The sequence below is a fragment of the Erythrolamprus reginae genome, chromosome 12 (assembly GCF_031021105.1).
Source record: "Erythrolamprus reginae isolate rEryReg1 chromosome 12, rEryReg1.hap1, whole genome shotgun sequence".
NCBI lineage: Eukaryota > Metazoa > Chordata > Lepidosauria > Squamata > Dipsadidae > Erythrolamprus > Erythrolamprus reginae.
The window spans coordinates 2,774,758-2,795,650 of NC_091961.1; the positions used below are offsets into that span (position 1 = coordinate 2,774,758).

General features: G+C 42.0%; 1 protein-coding gene across 1 annotated transcript in view; it reads right to left on the bottom strand.

The window, feature by feature from the left end:
* Nucleotides 1-14,281, bottom strand: part of KAT6A (lysine acetyltransferase 6A) — a 76,488-nt gene extending 62,207 nt beyond the window's left edge. Inside the window, exons 1-2 of the mRNA XM_070765847.1 lie at nucleotides 14,165-14,281; nucleotides 11,494-12,415 (exon numbers count right to left, since the gene is read on the bottom strand). Of these exons, the coding sequence (XP_070621948.1) occupies nucleotides 11,494-12,096 (603 nt within the window). The 5' untranslated portion in view covers nucleotides 12,097-12,415; nucleotides 14,165-14,281. The remainder of the gene's footprint in view (nucleotides 1-11,493; nucleotides 12,416-14,164) is intronic.
* Nucleotides 14,282-20,893: the final 6,612 nt, after the last annotated feature.

Here is a 20,893-nt window from a genome sequence, read left to right on the forward strand (position 1 = left end):
AGCTCTATCTTCCAGTAGTAAGGCTAACTGATAAGACAGCACAAACCATCTTAATCTGGGTATATTTCAGACTATAAAGCTGATCTTAAAAGGAAGGCTTGATCTACTGGCCCAATGACTACCAATCATAAACATAAATATAAGAACACAATTCCTCATCTGGATCTAATGAAAGGAAGAATTACCATCAGTTCACAGGAGCTCATATCCAAAAACTATTTCCTGCAGATGTTTCTACATATGTATATAAAATCATACTGAGGCACACACTGAATCCTTAGAACTACTACTATTGGGAATAGGTTTTGCATGACCTCAGATAGGAAATCTAAGACTCATAACTCAATTCCCCAACTTCCAGCCTGAAAAAATGGAAAACAAAAGAATTCTGAAACCGAAACCAGCCAATTAAGCCATCTATTCCAAACAACTAAAAATATTACTTCAGACTGTTAAATTTTACCAATTATTTTAACAAATAATGCGTCATTTAAATAAGGCGGGGGTGGGGGTGGGGGTGTAAATACAAAATAGTTGTTTTACAGCAACTAACTCGCCTAACTAACTCCTATGAGAAAATAAGCAACTCACTAATGCTTTCAAAATGCTGTGTAAAACATCTGTTTCATTTGCTTCTATTCTTAGTCGAAGCCTCCTGAGCAAGCAAGGTTTCATTTCCTTCACACAGTGGTTGGCTGCTACACCTAGTTTTAACCCCAAAAAAATATTATTATTATTATTACTTCCAGCAGACGTGGTTGGTAAATCCACAGTAACTGAATTTAAACATGCCTGGGATAAACATATATCCATTGTAAGATAAAATACAGGAAATAGTATAAGGGCAGACTAGATGGACCATGAGGTCTTTTTCTGCCGTCAGTCTTCTATGTTTCCATGTTTCTATTATTATTATTATTATTATTATTATTATTATTATTATTATTATTAATTAGATTTGTATGCAGCCCCTCTCCGGAGACTCGGAGCGGCCCTTCATTTAGAATCTTTCATAAGAACTGTTAAGAAACTGAAATAGCATTTACAGCAATAGCATTTAGACTTCATATACCGCTTCATAGCGCTTTTACGAAAAGGCACTATGTCAATAAAAACTAACATTAGAATTAGGTTTTAAGAGATCCGATGCTACTATAAACCTCACCCTTCATTTTTTCCCCTTCCAAATTGTTTTTTCCCCTGCAAATGAAAAGCAGGGGTTTTTTTTAATCAATCAAGTGTTGATCCATTGGTTGCAACAGGAATTGACCATCTGGCACCTCGCCTAAGTTTAATGTCATGGGCTGAGGGAGAATGACTAGAACTCACAGTCTCCTAGTTTCTAAGCCTTAACGACTGAACCGAACTGGCCTGAAGACTTTACCTTGATCTGTTTTCTAAATAATAAAAGAAATCAAACTAAATATATTTTATCTGAATTTAACTAAGGTTTTAATGTAGTTAAGGTAAGTCTATAAATATCTGTTCAAACATAATTAGAACCAAGCCAACAGGAGCTTGCTAAGAGGAATACAAACATTGTATTGCAGGTTGTGTCTTGAAGAAATTTTGTCCAAAGGTTGAGAAGACCTCTCCTGTCAAATCAGAGAGGCAATCCCCAGAATTATAAGTACAGATATAAATAGCTTGTTTATTTCCTCCCTGGGCTAAGCAGTATTAGCTATTCTCCTTTTGCTAAAAGGAACCGCAGCTGTATTACAAACTGCTCTCATTAGTAAGAACATAAATTATTTGAATTATTCTCTCTTATGACTAAAGATTTCTCTGGCATAATGTTTCTTTTAAAATAGCTCTAAGCAACTCATCCAAAAATGCCAATATAGCAGAAGATTTTAATAACATTGCGCTATCTTACCATTTAAAATGGATAAAAACGGTGATTAAAACAGATTTTTAAGAGACAGACAATAAAGAAACTTGTAATGATCAGATTTAAAATGAAATCTAAGTACAAATATGTTAACAACACAGGCGCACAGAATCTTTTGGTGAAACACTGGTTTATCCAATTAAGGTTGTAGAAAATTTTGCATACCGAAAGACTAAGCAATTTTGCTTGGATTCACAAATAAAACCAAACAATTTTTAATTCATAGATACGCTCAATAAATATTATGTGGTGCAATAATGGAAATGGGTTGCATGACAAGAAATCAGATCACCTTCATTTAAAATATAAAATACCGTATGTGGTTATTAAAAACATTTTAATTGTAACAGATAATTTGTAACATATATATCAAGTAACAGGGCCTAGTTAACCTTGGGTGATCTCAAAACGGAACCAAGGGTAGACATGGATTTTACTTAGATGGGAGACGGCCAGGCTACTGATTAGGAAATTAAATCAAATTATTTCAGTCATAGAATAGCAGAGATCAAGAAATTGAAAAAAAAAATATTCTGGAAATAAGCTACACTATTTTCTCAGAAAACTGCAACAGTGTCTCAATTTAATCACTGGGAATTGAGTTTGACTCAAATGAAACTTTATTTTGTATCTTGTTTAGGAAATGTGTGCATTAGAAAGATGAAACTTGGGTAAGCCAATATGGTAAATTGTCTTGATACATTTTATAAAATCAATGTATTTCATTACTGTTTTCAAATACATTTGTGTTCTAAGAATAGATCATTGAGAACTATGCTGTGCAGAGCAGGATTTGAAATCAAATGGACTTTGAGTGCCAGAAACATAAAGTACCAAGTCCTATCTTTTGTTCCCTCCACAAGATTTGTGAGATAATCCGATTCTTTGCAACATTAGTACAAATACTGTTGAATGATACAACTTTTTTCATTAAATCAAAACTGCTCTCTATTAAATTAAACTATCACTTGGAAATGGCAAGTTAAAACCTGTTACTATTGACATAATGGAGTATCAGGAAACTCAGTAGGCATTTACTCAGCTCTTCTGAAGACCATAAAAACAAACTGATGCACCAATTCATATGTGTGAATTCTATAATTCTTCTGTTACTTGCTATTAAAACTGCTGTGCACAAAATCTGGCATGTGGTCCTTGACTTACGACCACAAGAGAGCCCAACATTTCGGCTGTTAAGTGAGACATTTGTTAAGCAATTCACTGTAATTGTTTGTAAGTCAATCTGATATAATAATAATAATAATAATAATAATAATAATAATAATAATAATAATTAGATTTGTATGCCGCCCCTCTCCGAAGACTCGGGGCAGCTTATGGGATACAATATAAAACAATGAATACAAAGACAAATCTCATTAATTAAAAACTACGTGAGCTAAACCCCCCAATATATTAAAAATCAATCAAACAAATTCAAATAGCAGCCATACATCACATTTATTGGCCAGGGGGTCTAGATCTAACTGCCCCAAGCCTGGCGACATAAGTGAGTCTTAAGACTCTTGAGAAAGGCGAGGAGGGTGGGGGCAGTGCGAATCTCTGGGGGGAGCTGATTCCAGAGGGCCAGGGCCACCACAGAGAAGGCTCTTCCCCTAAGCCCCGCCAAACGACATTGTCTGGTTGATGGGACTTGGAGAAGGCCAACTCTGTGGGACCTAACCGGTCGCTGGGATTCATAGGGCAGACTTTGCTTGTCAGGAGGTTGCCAAAGGGGATCACATGACCTTGTGATGCCAAAACCTACATAAATACGAACCATTTGCCAAGCATCTGAATTTTGATCACATGATTGTGGGGATGGTGCTAAAGTCATTACTGCGAACAACAGCCATAAATCACTTTTTAAAGTGCTGTTGTAACCTTAAATGATCACTAAACGAACTGCTGTAAATCAAGGACTATCTGCCCTGCTGGATTTCTCATAAAGGAGATAGGACTTCTCCCCAATTTCATGACAGTCCACAATAGTAAACTTACATTTTTACTTTCCTTTGGACACTAGAGAAAAAGCAGAGATAAAACCGTTAAGATTTTGATTCACTCATGGAGGTTGTGGCTATGGACAGCTCAAACAGAAACTGAAAGGAATAGCTTACAAGTGACCAACCCCATTGTTTTTCTCGTACTAGTCATAAGCTCAGTGACACACACAACTTTTTGACTTCAAAACTATGATAGTCTAAGGACACGGCTGAGATCTTAAAGAAGCCTGTCTAAGTGACTGAGTATTTGAAAAAGACTGGAAATACTAAAAGACTCTATTTCATGGTAGATAGATATGCACCATTCCCCTCTCTTAGATGTTGTCATCATCATCATCACCTCAAAGGTTTTGTGGGCGGTGCCATTTCGGGCTCTGGAGATTAATGGCTATTATTGTAGAAACATGATGGCGAACTTATGGCACACGGAACCATATTGGTAGGCACACAAGTCCAGCAAGCATACATGTGCCGGCCAACTGATTTTGGGGCCTCCTGGCCCCAGTAGGAATTCAGAAACAGCCTGTTTTCAGTCACTGGAGGGGGGGAGCACATTTTTTGCCCTCCCCAAGCTCCAGAGCCTTTCTAGGAGCCTGAGGAGGGCAAAAACAGCCTTCTCCACACCCCTTGGAGGCCCTCTGGAGGCCAGAAATGGCCAATTTCTCCCCTTGAAATGGGCCATTTCGGTCCTCCGGAGGCCCTCTGGGTTGGGAGAGGCCGTTTTGCACTCCCCAGGCTCCTAGAAAGGCTCTGGGGCCTGGGGGGGGGGAGAGAAAGAGAGAGAGTGAGAGAGAGAGAGAGAAAAACAGGCCTTCTGGTTGAACTGGAAGTTTGCAAATGGACCATTTTCTGCATCCGGAGGGCCTCCGGGGGGGGGCTCAGAAGGCCGTTTTCTCCTCCCTAAGCTCCTAGAAAGGCTCTGAAGCCTAGGGAGAGCAAATAACATAGGTGCCATCGTGTGCCGGGGGGGGAGGTGTCACATGTGCATGCGTATGCATGTGCATTATGGGTGTGGGCATGTACATGTGCCACTCCCCCCCATACTCCCCCCCTTTTGGCACGCGAACCAAAAAAGGATCGCCATCTCTGTTCTAGAACATCTGCTTAAGTTCAGAAGTGACATTTTAGAACAACCTTATCCAATGTGGTGCCCCATGTTACCGCATGCTACAATTAAGATGATCACAGGAGCCATCTTAATTTCACAATTTAAAACTGTTTCAAAGTACACGCACAGAGCAGAACTCAGCAGTAGAATGGCTCCACCAGTAATTCTGTAGAATTAGGAGCTTTTACACTCCATTCCATATTTTACGTTACACTGGATTTCTAAGAATGACTCAGAAGATATATGCAGCACATACAGTAGGGGTAAGCAACCAGGCAATCTCCAGCTGTTTTGGATCAGAACTCTCTGAATGCCTTGCAACCGACCATGGTGTCTGGGGTAGTTTGTGAATTCAGAATATTCAGACTCTCACCAAAGGCAAAGAAAATTAAATTGTTGGAAATAGTTGAGCCAGTTCGATGAACAGCCAAAAAATAAGATGAGTATGAATTACATAGAAAGCAAACGTGGAATATTTTTTTTTTACTTATTAAATTGGAAAGTTACAGTTAAAAGCTGGGGAAAGTATTAATGTCCTGCCTGGCAAGTCCTAATTTATTAGTTCTTCTTGGACAAGGAACTATAGCTTAATGGAAGACTTCCTTGTTTGTTTGCCAGTTCATGAAAAGAGTGAAGGCATTCTTATATTTAGTTTAGGTTATTAAACTGAAATACTATGATCCAAACACATCAATACAATCTAACCACTGTTTCAAGTCGATGAAATGTTGAATCACAAAGAGTTGTCTTTATGTCTTGGCACAATACATTGGCTCCCATGCAATGAATGGAGCTGTTGGCCAATATAAACATGCATTCTCCATAATTTACTAAATGGTATTTCTTTTGAAGCATTGGGGACCAAAGGAAACATTTAATTTGAGAATTAGGAGCAACAATTCTACAGGTTTTCCAAAACGTAAGCATATACAACTGCAAGACTTTCCTAACATAGGTCCCTCCAGCTGTTATGGACCACAACTTCTAAGGGAAACAAACCACAGGAGTTTCAGGCACAAAATATTTGAGAGCACACAGTTTCTCAAATAATTTCCCCCCAAGGAATCATATATCATTCTTTAAAATAAAGAAACTTTTATTCTATAAGAACTTTCAGAATGCTTTAAGTTACAATATTTTATTACAAAGTTTCAAGATTGTCATACTTTAGATCAGAGGTCCCCAACCTTTTTAGCACCAGGGACCGGCTTTAAGTTAGACGAGTTTTCCACGGCCCGGGGGGGGGGGGGCTTTGGTCATATGGGGGTGGGGTTATGGAGGGGTGGAGCTTAGTGACGCAGCCCTCCACACTTCTCCACAGGGCGGGGAGAATCAGGAGGCTCCTTTGGCGGCTGGGGGCTGCCTGGCTTTGTGATTTTTGCTGGGGGGGAGTTAGGAAGGTCCTACTTCTCCCCCCCCAGCCAAAAATTCAAAGCCTATCTGCTGGATACGGGCGATGAGTGGGACAGAGCGGCGCGGAAGCCTCTTGCAGCAGCTGCCACAGCCACCGGCTTCAGCGCCGCTCGTCCTGCTCATTGCCCGTGTCTGGCAGAAGCTGCTGCCCGAGTGCTCTTGGCCGGCGGGATTTAAAGTGCTGGGGTGGGGGGTGTCCCAGCGGGAGGCGAAGCACTGGGGTGGGGGGGCTGTCAGGACACCCCCACCCCAGCACTTTGAATCCCGCCGGCCAAGAGCACTCGGGCAGCAGCTTCTGCTGGATACGGGCGATGGGCGGGACGAACGGCGCCGAAGCCAGTGGCTGTGGCAGCTGCTGCAAGAGGCTTCCGCGCCGCTCTGTCCCACTCATCGCCCGTATCCAGCAGATAGGCTTTGAGTTTTTGGCTGGGGGGGGAGAAGTAGGACCTTCCTAACTCCCCCCCAGCCAAAATCACAAAGCCAGGCAGCCCCCAGCCGCCAAAGGAGCCTCCTGATTCTCCCCGCCCTGTGGAGAAGTGTGGAGGGCTGCGTCACCGCCCGACGCCCCACCCCGTCCTGCATAATGTTCTCTGCCGGGAGGGCAGCGCCGCCGCGGACCGGCTGAAAACCCCCAACGGCCCGGTCCTGGTCCGCGGACCGGCGGTTGGGGACCTCTGCTTTAGATAATTCAACCCTATTTGAAAAATAGTAAGATCATTTTACAAAAGAACTTGAATTCTATCAATTCAGCCAACATATACAAAATAATTCTTGCACACACAACTTCCAAATTTTACGGTACTTAATAAACAAGCTTAAAATACAGTAGTATTTGTTCAACATACGCTATGTAAACTTTGTAAAAGTGATTCCCACACAATATATCCAAGTACTGTACATTTTTAAAAGTTGTGTTGAACAGCTGGTGGTGAAAAGTCTAGGGAAATTCACTCTGAAAATTATGTTGGAGTATTTACTTATAACAATTTGTTTAATGACCATTTAAAGTTACAACAGCACTGAAAAAGTGATTTATGAGCATTTTTCACACATTGGACCATTGTAGTATCCCATGGTCAGGTGATTAAAATTCAGATGACTTGGCAACTGGCTCATATCCTGTGACCATCTTTTGCGCTCTTCTGACCAGCAAAGACAACGGGGAAGCCAGATTCACTTAACAACCTCAACAACTGCAGTGATTCAGTTAAAAACTTTGTCAATAAAGTTCGTAACATGGGGCAAAACTCACTTAACAAATGTCTTATTTAACAACAGAGATTTTAAGCCCAATTGTGGTCACAAGTCAAGGACTGTCTGTATTTATTTTTTTGGCAGTGCCTGACTCCAGACCAGTTGTTCGCTGACTTCATAGAACACATAGGTACAACTTTTATTGGAGATGAAATCTGTTAGCCAGGTAGCTGCAAAGTTTAAAGACCATCAATATGTCTCACTGTTTAAGGGACTGGACCTTGATATTACCAAGAGACTCTTTCTGGACTTCTAAAACAATGTTAATAAAAATGGATGGATTTTCAGATTATTCCATTATATTAGATTTTATAAAACAAGTATGCTCGATTCACACCATCATATTCAAGATGCTCAAAGGAGTTACAAATGAGAAATTAAACTGACGGGTAATAAATTAAATGCCTGCTGCTTACACACTAGCAAAAAGCATGCAAAAATATTCAAATGTTTTCTAAGAGGCTTTCTAAGGGAATGCTGCCTTCTTGAAAGAGTTCAATAAAGGGCCAATTATTTTGGATGTGGATTTGGAGCTCAGCATCTGTTTACAATAGGTTTGTTTTTAACTGCTTGTCTGGTAGCCCACAAGCAAATAAGAATTCCATTATGATGAGTGACAGGTCTGGTGGAGGAGAGGAGAGATTCTTCCACTTGTTTCCCTGATAGCCATGACAGAAAGAAAAAATTTCTATACACTGATCAACAAAGAAATACAAGCTAATTACTCCACTGGCTAACAAAACTTCCTATAGTCTATAGATTGGAAACCTACATATAGCTTAATAAATACTTTTAACATAATTTGCTGAATAAGTCCTAATGGTAGGATTCATGCCATATAGCAAGTCATAAACCATAGTTTGCAAAACAATATGACTATGGTCATACAACACACTAAGCCAAAACCAAACAAACTACATGACAGGTTCGTATTAAATTCTGATCTAATTTTTTTTTAAAAAAACAGTAAGCATCATAATGCCAAATCCTAACTAGGCCTTCTTACAAGATAAATCACTGGGACAAACTTTATAAACTTTCCTGTAAGATAATTTCAGATTGTAAATGTCATACACTAAATATTCTTTATCTAGGAATCAAAATTAACATATTCTTCCTTTCTCAAACAAACCCTCCACCCCACCTCCAGATGACTACTTTATTCTGCTGGGCATACTGTAGCATAGTCTTATTCTTTGAGAGAGAGAGGGAGGAAAGAGAGAAGGGAGTTTTAGAAAAAAAAACCAGGGCTGCTGCCACAAAGGATAGATGCACACCTAATAGTAAACACTAAAATTATTTTGGGATTTTACAATCCTACATCATTACATAGAATTTGCATGTGTAAACAGTATAAACATCAGGACAAATATGCAGAATTAGTAGTTAAAGATGCCCCAGAATAAAGGCACTGTATCAACATGTAAAAGAATGATGGTGGCATCAAGGTACGAAACACCTTTCCACAATACAAGGTGAATTGTTCAGTGAAATCCATATGCTTCCTTAATACTTTAATCACATTCTAGTAATATTTGGGATTAATTGCCACAGGGCAGGAAATTGACCAGCAAAGAAGAAAAAAGTGTTGCAGCTAAGTGTTTTAGGCAGGAGAGCTGGATTCAAAATCCTAAGGTTAGTCATAGGGTTACTTTTCTCACTCAGTCTATCTCAAACAACTAACATAGGAGATAAAACCAGATACAATATTCAAAAAACACAGTTCCCCTTAAAAGGGAAGAAATGTAGGTTTCCAGAAATATAGAACTTCTCCATTTAAACAAGAGAGTAAATGTATCAACAGTCAGGATAGACTCTAAAGCAACACTGCCTGCTCTTGAGAAAGGCAAACTATAAAACTAACAAACAAATATACCCCCCAAATTGTAAACACTGTATTGCATTGTAAAAGTTGCATGTGTGTCTATTAGACATTACATTGGCAATTCATTCACTTCATTCTTAGATTTCAAATCTATTAAGACTCAAAACTTTAAAACTGTCAACATAATCGACATAGAGCACACAGAAAAATCATTCGAAAATCAATGGCACTTTAAAACTGAAGGAGATCTTAGAATGACAGCATCATGTTTATAAGCGATATTGTAGACTCAAGCCTCAGCTTGCTAAATCCTGTGCCGTAAGCTACCTCCTTGGCTAGCAGAACTCTTAATGGTCACAATGCTGCCCAACAGGTTGCCCAATACTATTCTTATTCAATGCAAAGGTGAGCTGAGTTTAGGAGCCAACTACCTGTCATCCAACAAGCTTGGGCTTAAGACAAAAATTTGAGTAGCTTTCCAACTTCCTTCTGTGGGTGCTTCATTGTCAACCTATAACTGTTGCAGATGATTACACCACTTCTATTGGAATTATAGAATCACCAAAAGAATATGACACTCAAACTTTCTTTTCTTGTTGGTGTATCATACTCCCAATTTTCTCCTACTACTACTTCTGAAAGCAACTGTGCTTGAGGACTAGTGAAAGGAATTCAACTACCGGTAGAACTGTGCAGAGCTTCTGAAATGCTCCAGCTGGACCCCACTGTTAATGTAGTACCCACCTGAACTCTTTCAATCAACCGTGTCCTTTCCCGGGGTCACCTTCTACAGTTGCTGTGCGATCCCAGGAAAAGCCATGTCCGATTCTGAGTTACAGGCAGGTGCTATATTGATGTTTCAAAGCACCGTTTAAGATCCAACTCTGAAGCAATGCACAGTCCTATACTTATGACCACCTTGATAAGCATTTGAATAACACTGTCAAGGGATCAATGAGGACTAAGGGAAGAGGAACAGGGCAAAGTATGTTTATCACATCATTAGAAAATACTCTAGTTAGAAAATAAAGCCACATCTTTAATTCTCTGGTAACCAGGGACTAAACCTAAATTTATAAATGCAGTTTCAGAATAATAGAGTTGGGGAAGGGACCTTGGAGGTCTTCTAGTCCAACCCCCTGCTCGAGCAGGAGACTCCACTATACAATTCCAGACAAGGTAAGAGAGTTCAGGTAAGAGTTCTGTTGCAGGAAAGATTGCAATAGCAAACACCGAATATATTTTATAACATTAAGAAATATGAGTGTTGTATTATTTTAAATACACGCAAATACCAACATAGGGACACCTTTGAGTCTAGCTTGATTTTTGATGCAGATACAAACATCAGATATCCTTGGCAATGATATCAATGTGATTTGCAATTGTCATCTTGATTTCTATCTACAGCCCTGAAGTTCCTGGTGGTCTCTAATCCAAGAACTGCCAGGATAAGGCCTATTTACTTACAAAGCTCATTTAAAACCAGTCAGTGGTTACCACCCAAGGGTCCCAAATTTAGGATTCCGAAATGGTACCATTATATTAAAAATTAGAATATGTATCTGCTATTTTTCAGCAGATCTGGGAATCGGAATATACGTACTTAATTAAGATAATGACAATATCTCCACTGACAAATTTTACTCTCCAATGAAACAACCAGTACCAGTAACAATTGTGCACTACATAAATTTAGTACTTGGGCCATCGTTCAAAAATGAGTCTCCCAGGGATTTTTCTCAAAAAATCCTCTCAACAACCTTGCAAGGTAGCATTGGACTGTAATTTTGCCACTGAGGATGGCACAACCTGATAAAGAGAGGTCTTGATAGAAAGTCAGTTTCTGAGCCAAGAACAGAACTGGAAAATTCCAGCTCACAGTTCACTGACTACATTTCTACAATTCCTCTCAAGGTCGGGCTCTCAACTCAAGGTAGGGCTGGGTGTCATTCATTACCACTAGCAACAATTCATCAGGCAATGCAGTTCTTACCTTATCTTTTTCGTGTGGAAGGAGTGAAACCGGAGGAAGACAAGAAAGAGACTCACAACCCTCTTTCCCATCTGTATGTGTGGCCGCTTTCGTGTTGAGTTGATACAAAGGTCCATCTTTAAGGAGTCGGCCATGACCGACCGCACGCTTAATAGCCAACCTCAGCTGCTGGTGAAAGGTAGAAGGGGCACTGCTGGCAAACAAAGCTGAGACATCCTTCTGCCCTTTCAAGTAACGCTCAATATTCTTCAAAGATGAACCAGAAGACTCTGCCAAGCCCTCAATTGCCCTTTTAATCAGTTTATTCCAGTCCACATTTGGTTTACCATCCAACTTTCCATGGTTCCGTGGTTTAGGAAGTGCTATTCGCCCAGGGTTATCTGGATCCTTGTAGGAATTAAGTCCTTTATTAGAAACTTTCAAAATAGTCCCATCTTTAACACTCAGTTCCAACTGCTCCAGGACAGTTTTGCGATCCAAACCATGGGATGAAGAGACGGCATTGCATATCCTCTCTTCCGATGGCCGTTGTTTTTGCTTCTTCACCTTTTTAATTGCCTCCAAAATCCACTCAGTGTACAGCGGGTTAGCGAGTTTTACCATGGTGAAAAATTATTTATATCCATAGAGTCGTTATCCCTTATCCCTATGCTGGAGGAGTTTCACACAATGGAAAAACAGACGATCGGAGAAAGAAGACCAGTTAATCATAGCATATATGTTTTTGGCCCGAAATTGCTCTTATTTTTTTCAGACATTAGTATTTCCTATTCCTGATTCATGTTTTTCAACTACACCCACCTCAAAAAAAAAACCCCAAACCACCCACCAGATGAAAAAAATGTATCCACACAAGTAAAAAGATGTCAATACATTTCATTCCACTGCTTGGGATTCCCAATTCGAGAGTCAAACTGTGCACCTGCAAGAAAAGCAGGGAGAGAAAAAAATAGATTAAGCAACTTGACAAACTCCATAAAGATACTGTAGGATTTGTTATCTCATAACAGCACTGTTTATAAACACCCCTCCCCAATTACCTCTAAGAACACTTTTACTGTATTTGTTCTACAACTGAAACTGAAAGCCTTTCAGAACTGGTTCCTTTAAACAGCAATTAAAATGACAGCAATTGTTGTTATTTTAAACACCAATTATAAGTCCTTTCTTCGTTTTCTTCTTCAACCCCCCCCAACCCCCCCCCCCCCATTTTTCTGAACTTTTGGCAACTAGATGCCATTCCCCAAACTCCTTATTTTACACCAGGGAGGCAGCACACACACACACCCATTCCAAAATAAATGGAGAAACCCACCACTCCTTCACCCACAGGCCAAAACAGAGAGTTGTGTTTGCTGGAAAGACTATGATAGCAAACATTATGTGTGTGTGTGTGTGTTTTCATAGATTTTCACAGGTATATAGAAGGGCGACATACAAGTCTAATTAATAAAGAAATAAAATAAATAGGTATGTAGATTGTTGTGAGTTTGAAGCACGAAACCAATAACTTCAGCCTGATGATGGCAAATGAGATTTTGCTGAAATGTGGCAAAGACACTCAAAATATTACATGGGGGGACCCGAACTCACAACAATGTACATACAAACATACATACATACATATACATATATATACACATATACACACATACATATACGAACCGATAGGATGGTTACATACTTTCAAACACACTCAAATCTATGGGGGGAAGCCGACTGGCAAACTTTCTCAACTCCCCTCCCGGATTTAGAAAAGAAAAAAAAAGAGGGGGGGAGAAAGAATGAGTGATAAAAAAAGAAGCGCAAAAATGTGGGGGGGGGAGCCCTTTGATGGGCACCGTGGCTGGCCAACCACTCCTGACGCTCACGTCGGGCTGGTCTCCTTCCTAGGCGGGGAGAGCGAGAGAGAGGAGCCCGGCAGGCTTTTCTCTCCGTGTGGGAAAGTAACTTTCCCTGGGAAACTTTCCGTCCTCGCTCTTACGACCGCCTCCCCCACCCCCCCCAGCGGCTCCGCTTCTGGCGGGGCGGGAATCACCCTCCGGCCCTCCGTCGCTTAAGCCTCGCAAGATGCCCCGGCTGAGAGAGAGGAAGGCAAAAAAGCCTGGTTGTGGCAGGGGCAGAAGAAGCGGCGGCGTAAGGGAACGCGGGCAGGAGGGAGGGAGGCAGGCCGCGGCCCAGAAGGAACCAGCCCGCTCCGGCGGCCGCCTCATCTGCTCTCCGCCGTCCTTCTCCACGGACGAGGGGGGCAGATGTCCCTCGCCGGGGAAAGGCGGCCCGAGCGAGCGAGCCCCCCCGCCCCAGGCTGAGGAGAAAGTGAGGCCTAACCTCTCTTTCCTCTCCTCAGAGCGCGGCCTGCCAAGGCGCCCCGGAGGCCGACGGGGCGTGAGGCGCCAGGCCCGCGCGCGCGAGGGGAGAAGGCGGCCCTTGCACCTGCCGCGGGCCCCGGCGCGGCGCGCGAGCCAAGCGGAACCAGGCCGCGGGGCCTGAGGCGAGAGAGAAGCCCGCGCGGGGGCCTTTTTCTCTCACTCGCTCTCTCGCCCGCCCGGCGGCTCTGAGGCGATTCTCCGGCCCCTTCGCTTCCCTTCCCCCGCCGCCGCCGCCGTCCCCGCCGCCCCTTCGCCTCCCGCCCGGGCCCGTCCGAAGCCCCGCGGCGTCTCCCAAGCCTTACCGGGGCCTAGGAGAGGCGGAGCCCAGGCGCCTCAGGGCCAGACGGCGACGAAGACCCAAACTGACACGGCGGCCATCTTGGGTCCGTAGCGCTGCGGAGGGCGGAGAGGCCCTTGGCAGCGGAACAGCCTTGGCGGAGGGGGAGGAGCCAGCCGCGCGGGGGAGGGGTGTGGGAACAGCCTCTCCGAGAAAGAGACAGAGAGAGGGGAGGGGGGGAGAGGCAAGAGCGGCAAGGAACTGGGAGCAGCAGGACGAAGAGGAGGGAGGGGCGTCGCGTTGAGGGAGCAGCCACGGCCTCTGTATGGATGTGTGTGTGTGTGCGCGCGCGCGCGCGGGGTTTGGAGCGAGAGAGGGAGGGTGGCCAGGAGGGAGGGGGGGAGCGAGCGACCGGGCTGTGCGCAGGCGCGGAGGCCCGAGGTTGGAAATCCGCGCAAAGCTGGCAAGCCGGCGGAGGATCGGGAGGTTCTGGATCGCTCTTGCGCGTTTTACTCCGGAGTAAGCCGGTTGCTTGCAGCGAGGCGCTGGGAAGGGCCGCCTGCCCTTCTCTTTTGAACCTTGCGCCTTTGCTCCGGCTCCTGCGATCCAAAGGGAGTGCCATCGGGAAGCCAAGGAGACGCGCATCGTTGCGCCGGCCTTTCCGGGGAGTCACTCCCAGGCGTGCTTGCCTCCGAGTTTTAAAGGGCTTTGCAATAGCATTTATACTATATCTCCTATATCTTTTCTTCTATTCTTTCATTGATATACAGTACTGTATTTTATTCCTACGGTATATCTCAGTGTTTCCCAACCTTGGCAACTTGAAGGTATCTGGACTTCAACTCCCAGAATTCCCAGCCAGCGAATTCTGGGAGTTGAAGTCCAAATACAGTACAGTATCTTCAAGTTGCCAAGGTTGGCGACACTGCTATATCTTATTCCTATATCCTATATCTTTATTCCTATTTTTTATTCCTATATCTCTTCTATTCTTTCTCTGATATATTTTACTACGAGTATATAAGGGGCGTGCATGTGCACCTTTGTGCCTACCGTTCCTGTCCAAATGTCTTTTTTTAAATCTTTTCTATCTCTACTTTATACTTGTATTATGTTAAACATACTACAATACAATACTATAGTTGTATGATAAATAAATAAATAAATAATGAATAAAATAAATACATCCTCTATAACAGTTAGTGACTGTTCAAAACCTACAACAGCACAAATAGATAGATGTGATAGGTGATAGAGATGAGAGGTGATAGATGGATAAGTAGGTAGGTAGGTAGGCAGATAGATAGATAGACAGACAGACAGAAAAATAGATGTGATGGGTGATAGAGATGAGAGGTGATAGGTAGGTAGGCAGGCAGATAGATAGATAGATAGATAGATAGATAGATAGATAGATAGATAGATAGATAGATAGATAGATAGATAGATAGATAGACAGACAGACAGACAGACAGACAGACAGACAGAAAAATAGATGTGATAGGTGATAGAGGTGATAGGTAGGTAGGTAGGCAGATAGATAGATAGTTAGATAGATAGATAGATAGACAGACAGACAGACAGAAAAATAGATGTGATAGGTGATAGAGATGAGAGGTGATAGATAAGTAGGTAGACAGACAGACAAACAGACAAATAGATGTGATAGGTGATAGAGATGAGAGGTGGTTGGTAGGTAGACAGGCAGACAGACAGACAGATAGATAGATAAACCTTTTGTTTGAAGAAGTATAGGGTTTCCTGCCTAAGCAGGGGGTTGGACTAGAAGGTCCCTTTCAACTCTTGTTGTTGTTGTTGTTGTTATTATTATCATTATTATTATTATGGAAGGGGGTAAAATGAGATAAAACTCCCCTGAACGAAGGTCTCCCTTAGGGACAGAAATTTTGAGCTGGTGGCCATACACCAAGGGCTACCTACGTATTATTTGCACCCCCTTTTAATTATAACTCGGGTACATGTGGCGCTTTCTCTTCTAACAAAGATTTGTTTCTGGGAGGGTGGTGTTCACCTTTTCTTCTCCCGAGCCAAGAACAGCCTCGAACTTCGTAGAACTCTGCCTGCCTTTGGCACCCAGGGTTTTTGGAGAAGAGTCAAGGCCGTCCCTGGGAATGGAGGAAGGAAGGGCTGGACGAGGGCTGGCAAGGGAAATTCAGGCTGGTCTAGTTTTCTTCCAGGCCAAGAATGGGTGGGGAGGAACTCGGCCTGTGGGGAAAAAAAAAAAAAGCTCTTGGGAAGCCAAGTTCTTTAAAGAGCCAGCCTGCCCATTCATGTTTAAGGTGGCCAACGAGACAGTCCTCTGCAGAGAATCTCTTTGGGATTTGTTCCAGGCAATCCAGAATTCTCTGCTTTTGGAAATTCCGGTGCTACCGTTATTCCATTCTGTGTGCTAAAACATAGAAACATAGAAGTCTGACGGCAGAAAAAGACCTCATGGTCCATCTTGTCTGCCCTTATACTATTTTCTGTATTTTATCTTAGGATGTTTATCCCAGGCATGTTTAAATTCAGTTACTGTGGATTTATCTACCACGTCTGCTGGAAGTTTGTTCCAAGGATCTACTACTCTTTCAGTAAAATAATATTTTTTCATGTTGCTTTTGATCTTTCCCCCAACTAACTTCAGATTGTGTCCCCTTGTTCTTGTGTTCACTTTCCTATTAAAAACACTTCCCTCCTGGACCTTATTTAACCCTTTAATATATTTAAATGTTTCGATCATGTCCCCCCTTTCCCTTCTGTCCTCCAGACTATACAGATTGAATTCATTAAGTCTTTCCTGATACGTTTTATGCTTAAGACCTTCCACCATTCTTGCAGCCCGTCTTTGGACCCGTTCAATTTTGTCAATATCTTTTTGTAGGTGAGGTCTCCAGAACTGAACAGTATTCCAAATGTGGTCTCACCAGCATTCTATATAGCGAGATCATAATCTCCCTCTTCCTGCTTGTTATACCTCTAGCTATGCAGCCAAGCATCCTACTTGCTTTCCCTACCGCCTGACTGCACTGTTCACCCATTTTGAGACTGTCAGAAATCACTACCCCTAAATCCTTTTCTTCTGAAGTGTGATTATTTTACCAGCTCCAACAGGCCAATTTTAGAGCTTAGTTTGGACTGGTACATAGGTGCAAATAAATGGTATTTATACACATACATATATTTTCATATATATTTTCTTTCTTTCATATATCCTCTCCTCTAAGTTCACTTTACCCTTATATATATTACTACATGTCTATTTTTCTTCCTGTGTATTTGTGTATTGGACAAATGAATAAATAAAAAATAAATAAATAAACATACACACACTGTATCTACAGTGGGGGGGGGGTATTTAGTCAGACACCAGTTGTGCAAGTTCTGCCACTTAAAAAGATGAGAGAGGCCTGGAATTGACATCGTAGGTAGACCTCAACCTTGAGAGACAACATGAGAAAACACATCCAGAAAATCACATTGTCTGATTTTTTAACGAATTTATTTACAAATTATGGTGGAAAATGTATTTGGTCACCTACATAGAAGCAAGATTTCTGGCTCTCACAGACCTGTAACTGTAACTATGTATGTATGAATATGTGTGTGTAACATATTTTGCTGATAATGGAGACTAGTATAGATCTATTTCAAGCTGTTTCGCTCTCATCAGCTAGCCATACCCTTACTGGGATTTGAACCCATCGGGGTTTGCTTGTAAAGGCAGTAGCTTTAACCTCTAGACCACAGGTTCTCCTCTTTTCAGCTTGTATCAGGGAAGAGTTATATATGTAGTTTTTTCCCTTTTGCCTCTCGAGCCCTCCAGGTGTCCCCCAGGCCGTCAATTTTATAACTGACAAACTATATTCCATATGTGTAACATATTTTGCTGACAATGAAAATGAAGAGAGACAAATATACATCTATTTCAAGTTATTTAACTCTCATCAGGTAGCCATTACCCTTACTGGGATTTGAATATATGTGTGTGTGTATAACATATCTTTGCTGATAATGAAAAGGGAGACTACTATAGATCTATTTTGGGCTTATTTGCCTTCATCAGGTAGCTACACCGTTACTGGGATTTGAAGCCGGGACTCTGCCTTGTAAGACAGTGACCTTAGCCTCTAAGCTACAGGCTCATCTCCTGTATTAGCTTGTACCAGGGAAGGGTTATGTGTGATTTTTTTTGTCAATATATAAAAATTATATATAATTTATATATAGTGGTACCTCTCCTCCTCTTCTTCCTCCTCCTCCTACCACCCAAATTCCAAGCTTTTATTTCTTTCCTAATAGGATTGCACGCATGATTTGCTTTTACATTGATTCCTATGGGAAAAATTGCTTCTACTTACAAAATTTTCTACTTAAGAACCTTGTCACGGGATGAATGAAGTTCTTAAGCAGTGGTACCACTGTAGTGCACACGATCCCCTTTTGCAATCTTTTGACAAGCAAAGACAATGCGGGAAACCAGTAGTCAATGACTACTTCAGCTTCAACCGCAACAACACAAGAGCACGCAACAGATTCAAACTTAATACGAACCGCGCCAAACTTGATTGTAAAAAATATGATTTCAACAATCGAGTTATCGAAGCGTGGAACTCATTACCGGACTCAATTGTGTCAACCCCTAACCCTCAACACTTCTCCCTTGGACTCTCCACGATTGACCTCTCCAGGTTCCTAAGAGGTCAGTAAGGGGTGTACATAAGTGCACTGGTGTGCCTTTCGTCCTCTGTCCAATTGTCTTTCCTTTCTTTCACCTCTTATATATTCTCTTCCTTTCATATATCCTCTCCTCTAAGTTCACTTTCACCCTCCTTTATATTATCACATGTCTATTTTCTTCCTATGAATTTATGTATTGGATGAATGAATGAATGAATGAATAAATAAATAAATAAATAAATAAATAAATAAACAGCCGTGCTGCCCACTTATCACTGACCCCACCGCCGCCACCACCACCAAATCCCCACTGCTTAGCCAAGCAGCTGCAAAGGGAGTTTTGCCTCGAGGGTTTTGGGCAGCCAAGGGATTTTGTCCGGGATGGAGGTTTGGTGCCCCAACCGGCCAGTCATCGGTCTTTGTGGCACAGCAAGAGTTAAGCTCCATGGCAGTCTGCCAGTTCGGGGCACCAGCTGCTCCGATTCCCAAGGCCCTGGGGAGAGCTTAACCGCCTCGTAAACTTGGTGTTGGTGGAGGCCGGGCCTTGCGTCATTAGCGTGGGGCTGGGGGTTGTTGGAGCGGGCGGGCAGGGGGCCTCTGTGGTGAGCACCAGCCCTGACACAAAGGGGCCCCTCCGTTGGGCTCTGTAGCTGCCGTCTTGGACCGAGATCTGCAGGATCCTGTGAGGTTTGACCCTGTGGGACCAAAGGTGGTTCTCACTACGTCCTTTCTCGGCTGCAGGCAGCTTGCAATGCTAAATATTGTCCAGCCCAAAAACAATATCTTGAGATCTCCACTACTAAATAAAGCCTTGCTTTCCCCCCCAAAAAAAGCTCTCACACACCCCTCAAAAAAAGACCACCCAAAACTTTCATCTGTACTAATAGTAAAGATCTTAAAAATTGTGGAGTACAGTGTTCCCTCGATTTTCGCGGGGGATGGGTTCCGAGACCACCTGCGAAAGTCGAATTTCCGCGAAGTAGAGATGCAGAAGTAAATACACCATTTTTGGCTATGAACAGTATCACAAGCCTTCCCTTAACATTTAACCCGCTAAATTGCAATTTCCCATTCCCTTAGCAACCATTTATTCACCATTATTACTGGTACTGTATTCACCATTGAATAAGACAATTAGTGATCCTGATATTTATAAACATAATTATTTATTAACAATAATTATTTTTTTTGTTATTTATTTGCAAAAATTATTAGTTTGGTGATGACGTATGACGTCATCGGGCGGGGGAAAACGTGGTATAGGGAAAAAACCCACGAAGTATTTTTTTAATTAATATTTTTTGAAAAACCGTGGTATAGGCTATTCGCGAAGTTCGAACCCGCAAAAATCGAGGGAACACTGTAATCGGGTCAACAGATAAGTTGACACTATTTACAACATCTGATAAAGTTATAGATAGGAATTTATCTCTTCTTTCTTTCTTTTATTTTAAATTTTTCCTCTTCCCTTTCTTCTCCCTTTTTCCTTCCTTCTCTTTCTCTTCCTTTCGCCTTATTTCCTTTTTTATAGGTAAGCGTGTATTTTGATTTATAACTCTATACTCTAAATTCATCTACATTTGTACCGATATTTGCACTGTCCTTTTGCTTTATGTATCCCCTCCCCTTTTTATCTTCAATAAAAATTATATTTTCTTTTAAAAAAAATAAAATAAAATTATTATTTTTAAAAAAAAGACCTCTGGGAGAAGAGAAGGGGGTGCCACGAATAACCATCTACCATCTGGCCTGCTGCCCCAGGGGACCCATAACAGCCCCTCTAGCTACCGTATTTTTCGTAGTATAAGATGCACCCTTTTTCCCCCCTAAAAGAGGGTGGAAATGTCACCGCCACATTAGATGCTTTCTGGCACGGTATTCGTGCCCAACGACTAAAATTATTCCTTTATGTTCTACCGGTAGTTAGGGAAAAGGAAAAACAATGTATTACTATATCTTCTCTTCTATTATTTCTTAGATATATTTTACTGTGAGTATCTCCTCTATAACCTTCATCATGTATTTTACTATGTGTGTGTATAGATATATTCCCACTAAAACCCTCATTGTGTAT